General features: G+C 35.1%; 1 protein-coding gene across 1 annotated transcript in view; it reads right to left on the reverse strand.

The window, feature by feature from the left end:
• The window catches only part of LOC107876322 (putative late blight resistance protein homolog R1B-16), a 22,250-nt gene extending 21,877 nt beyond the window's left edge, over positions 1-373 (reverse strand). The window contains exon 1 of the mRNA XM_016723270.2: positions 287-373. Coding sequence (XP_016578756.2) covers positions 287-373 — 87 coding nt within the window. The remainder of the gene's footprint in view (positions 1-286) is intronic.
• Between the last annotated feature and the right edge of the window lie 4,902 nt (positions 374-5,275).

Consider the following 5,275-nt stretch of genomic DNA (forward strand, 5'->3'; position numbering starts at 1 on the left):
TCACATAAAATACTTCAATTAGAAATAATTAATTATGGACAAAATTATAACCCAACTTAGTATAATATCCAATGGGACACATCAATTACTTTGTGCTAAAAAATAATTTCAAATATTATTATATTTATTTTGTATCGTGTCCACCGGGAGGTTATGACGATGTGCATGGAGGTTATGATTTTGTTGACAGAAACAGTGAGGGAGATGCTATGTTGGATTTTGCGAGGGCCTTTGAGCTGGTGATAGTGAATTTGAGTTTTTCGAAGAAGGAGGATCACCTACTTACCTTCCGAAGAGCGATAGCCAAGACCCAGAATGACTTTCTGCTGCTTAGGAAGGAGGATAGGGGGTTATGTAAGGACTGTAAAGTCATTTCGAGTGAGCATTTTTGACCCAGCACAGGCTTTTAGTGATGGACTTGTTTATCAAGAAGTGCAAGAAGAGAAGGGCTGGGGAGTGTCGTCCTAGAATTAAGTGGGGGGCCTTGACGCCGGTTAGTGCTTTGGAGGTAGGGGAAAAGGTGGTAGGATTGGGGGTGTGGGAGTACAGGGGGGACGAGGATACTATGTGGGATAAGGTTGTCAGCTGCATCACGGAGACTGCTAGAGAAGTGTTAGATGTTTCGAGGGGTCGGGCAAGATGTCATAAGGGGGACTGGTGGTAGAATGAAGAAGTTAAGAAGAAAGTAGAGTTTAAGAAGGAGGTGTATGTTAAGTTGATGGAGAGTAAAAATGAAAAAGAGAAGCGGGTGAATAGAGAAGTCTACAAAGTAGCAAGGAAAGAGGCTAAGTTAGCAGTTACGGTTGCTAAGTCGGTAGCGTTTGAGAGCTTGTATGCGGGGTTAGAGGAGAAAGGCGGGGAAAAGTGGTTTTATAAGCTTGTAAGGCTAGGGAGTGGAAGGGTCGTGACCTCGATCAAGTGAAGTGCATAATGGGGAGGATGACAGTATTTTGGTAGAGGATGTTCACATTAAGAAGAGATGGCAGGAATACTTTCATAAACTTTTGAACGAGGAGGAGGACAGAGGCATTGAGTTAGGAGAGCTGGCGCACTCGGAGGAGAGCCGTGATTTCAGTTACTGTCATCGTTTTAAGGTTAAGGAGGTCAGAGAGGTTATTCGTAGGATGCGGAGGGGTAGGGCAATGGGGCCTGACGAGATCCCGGTGGATTTTTAGAAGTATGCTGGTGAGGCAAGTTTAAGGTGGTTGATTATTTTGTTTAACGGTATTTTCAAGACTGAAAAAATGTCTGAGGCTTGGAGATGGAGTACGTTTATTCCGCTGTATAATCAAGGGTGACATTTAGAGTTGTAACAACTATAGGGGTATTAAGTTGTTGAGTAACACTATGAAGATTTGGGAGAGAGTGGTTGAGTGGAGGTTGAGGGGGGTCGTGTCCGTTTCAGAGAATCAGTTTGAATTTATGCCTGGTCGTTCGACGAAAGAGGCAATCCACCTGGTGAGGAGATTGGTGGAGCAGTATAGAGAAAGGAAGAAGGATTTGCATATGGTGTTCATCGACCTGGAAAAGGAGTATGATAAAGTCCCGAGGGAGGTTCTTTAGAGTTGCTTGGAAGTGGAAGGGGTTCCGCTGGCGTACATCAGAGCTATTAAGGACATGTACGATGGAGGAAAGACCCATGTGAGGACGGCGATAGGACACTCAGAGCATTTTTCGGTGGAGACAGGGTTGCACCAAGGATCGACTTTTAGTCCGTTCTTATTTGTGATGGTGATGGACATGTTGAAGCAGAGCATTCAAGGCGAGGTGACTTGGTGTATGTTATTTGCGGATGATATAGTGCTAATTGATGAGACGCGGGGGGAGGTGTGGGGGTGTAAATGACAAATTGGAGGTTTGGAGGCAAACCCTCGAGTCCAAGGGGTTCAGGTTGAGTAGATCCAAGATGGAGTATTTGGAAAGCAAGTTTGGTGACTTGAGGTAGGAGGATGAAGTAGTGGTGAGGTTGGGCTCCCAGGATGTCTGTAAGATGGACAGTTTTAAGTATCTTGGGTTTATAATTCAGGGGAATGGTGAAATTGATGAAGATGTCTCTAAACGTATTGAAGCAGGTTGGATGAAGTGGAGGCTCGCCTCGGGAGTATTGTACGATAATAAGGTGCCCCTTAAGCTTAAAGGCAGATTCTATAGAGTGGCAGCCGGCCATGTTGTATGGGGTGGAGTGTTGGCCAGTCAAGCACTCTCACATTCGAAAATTAAAGGTGACGGAAATGAGAATGTTGTGTTGGATGTGTGGGCTTACTAAAGGAAACAGATTTAGGAATGAGATTATTCGGGAGAAGGTGGGGGTAGCTTCGGTAGATGACAAGATGCGGGAAGGAAGACTGAGATGGTTCGGGCATGTGATGAGGAGGGGCGTGGATGCCCTAGTCCGGAGGTGTGAGAGGCTAGCTATAGATGGTTTCAGGAGGAGTAGAGGTACGCCGAAGAAATACTGGAGGGAAGTGATTAGACATGATATGGAGCATCTCCAGCTGACTGAGGACATGGCCCTAGATAGGAAGGTGTGGAGGTCACAAATAAGGGTAGAAGGCTAATGGGAGTGTGGGGGTTGTAGCTTGCAGTTCGGGGTGTTATGGTGTAGCCAGGTTAGTAATCTGAGGCTTGTACATAGGTATCCTTGGTTTGTGTGTGTATGGTACGACTAGGTGGAGGCCCCTATGTCTTAGTCCCTATTTTTTTTTTTCGTGTCGTCCTTATTTTCACGTATTTCGTATTTCTCTGATTTTCAATTTGCAATTTCTTATTCCTGATTTTATTATATCATCCATCCACTTGTTACTATCCCTTAGCTTGAGCCGAGGGTCTATCGAAAACAACCTTTCTATTTCTTCGAAGGTAGCAGTATGATCTGCGTACATCTTACCCTCCCCAGACCCCACTTTGTGGAAGTACATTAGGTTTGTTGTTGTTGTTGTATCGTGTCCTTTTTTTTAAACATGTTGCAAAAGATTTTCTAATTTGAGATCTATTAGAAATATTCTCTCAATAAGAATAAAATTTGTGTATATCGTACCTTTCTTGAACCCACTTATAAATTATGTTGAATATATTATTATTAACATAATAAAGTAATAAATGAAATATAATTTACACCTGTTTCTGAGTTTTTATTTTTTGAAAAGAAGAAACCTGACACCCCCTTCGTCTCATATTATTAGTTTGTTATTTTTCTTTTTTACGCGTATGTTAAGAAGTTAATTCATCCCTTAAAAAACTTCTTGCAAACTTTATAAACAAGTATAAATATTTCAAAAAGAATAAATTGCAAAGATAATATGAGAAAATTTTAATTAATATTTTCTTAATTTAATAGAGCAAGTAACATTCATGAATTGCTAATTTAACTTTTGTTGAATGTAGAATTAAAAGTATTAATGCATGATATACCCCTAGTCCTTTATTTAATTTTTATAACTCTATCATGCATACAATAAATCATAATTAAAACGAGATATGATTATATCACAATGTCTAAAGACACAATCTAATAAGTCAATAGTATGAAATAGTTGAATCATAATCATGTACAACATAAATTAAAATGATTAAAATGTTAAAAGGATTCCTTCACAGTTTTTTCAGCTAAATATTTAATAATTTCTAGAATCGCAGCCACCTTAAAAAATCATTCAATTTTATTATTATTTTTATTATAAAAAGCGATTCAACTTTACTATAACAACTTTTTCTATTGAAAAATTCTTTGTTCCTATTTTCAGAAAGGAAAAAAAAAAAAAGAATCTACCGACAAATTTTGAGTCAATCATGCCACAGAAAAATGTGATTAATTTATGAATATATATATATATATATATATATATACACCCTTAGATATCAAAGGTCCGTGCTAGCACGAGCCCAATATATGTTATTTTTTAATCTCAATTTATGTGACATAAATAAAATTTAGATAATTAATTATATTTTTCATATTTTTAGATATTTTAATTTGTTAGCTATTGTAATTTATAATAGTTTTTTGACATTGTAATTTACTATTTAAGCTGTTAGCCATTTATAATTTATAATACTCTCCTTATCCAAACTTTTGTACTGTTGATGATCAATTATATTTTAAAAATAATTTAAGTTTTATAATTATTATGATTTATAATATTTTTTCTTTTATTTCAATTTAAGTGAAACTTATATAATTTCGAAAGTTAATCAAATATTACGGTTGAAGTCGCAAAACAGAAATGTCTTAAATGACTCATAATAACTTATTAGAAGTGATACAACAAAATTACTACAAAAAATAGTTGTGAGAAAAATATAAGTGGGTCTCATATAAGATATCAAATTAATTTAAAACACCAATAGTTAATTTATTATTTTTTTTATTTCATCCTTTTTATTAAATATTATTTTTTAATATTTAGATGACTCATAATAATTAATTAGAGATTAAATAGTAAAATTACGATTGAAACAACTGAAATAGACATGTTATAGATATTAAATATTATCAATTTCGTAATATGTAAATGACATAAAATAATTAATTAAGGAATAACTTATTAGAAGTGATATAACAAAATTCAGACATTGCCAAAAAGTGAGAAATTAGGTGTTACCAAATTGGTTGGAAAACTTTCGTAAAACCATTTGATGGACTAACCTTGTGTTTGTATTATATCTGGCAAATTAATTTTTTTAATACTTAAATGATCTATAATAATTAATTAGGGTGAAATAGTAAAATTATGATTTAAGCAGTTGAAATAGACATGTCATAAATGTCTTTTTTATATTTTTCATTAAATATTATTAATTTTTAATACATAAATGATATATAATAATTAACTAGGGTTAATATGGTAAAATTACAAAGGAAGCAGGCATGACGACCGTCTCCTGCTTATATAATTGAACCCTAATTGAGCTTCAGAAAATAGGAAAAAGGGTCTAAAATAGACCCAAACTTTGATGAAATTTGTTATAACACGCCTGAATCTTGCGAAGTTCGTATGAGCCTCCTAGAATATTTATTAGTGTATTTTAATTTAGTGACGTTTATAAGCTAATAAATAGATAAAATTTATTAATAAATAAATATATAAAAGAGTTTAGTACATATAAATATTAGTAAAATATGCAAATAAATAGTTTAGGGGGTCATAGGACCCCGCAAAATTTATTCGTGTTACAATACATTTCATCCAAATTTGAATATATTTTAGGACATTTTTCCTAGAATATAATCGAATTCAAGTTGAGCCGAATCATAATAAACTATCAATATCTCGAA

The sequence above is a fragment of the Capsicum annuum genome, chromosome 7, assembly GCF_002878395.1.
Source record: "Capsicum annuum cultivar UCD-10X-F1 chromosome 7, UCD10Xv1.1, whole genome shotgun sequence".
NCBI classification, from domain to species: Eukaryota; Viridiplantae; Streptophyta; class Magnoliopsida; order Solanales; family Solanaceae; genus Capsicum; species Capsicum annuum.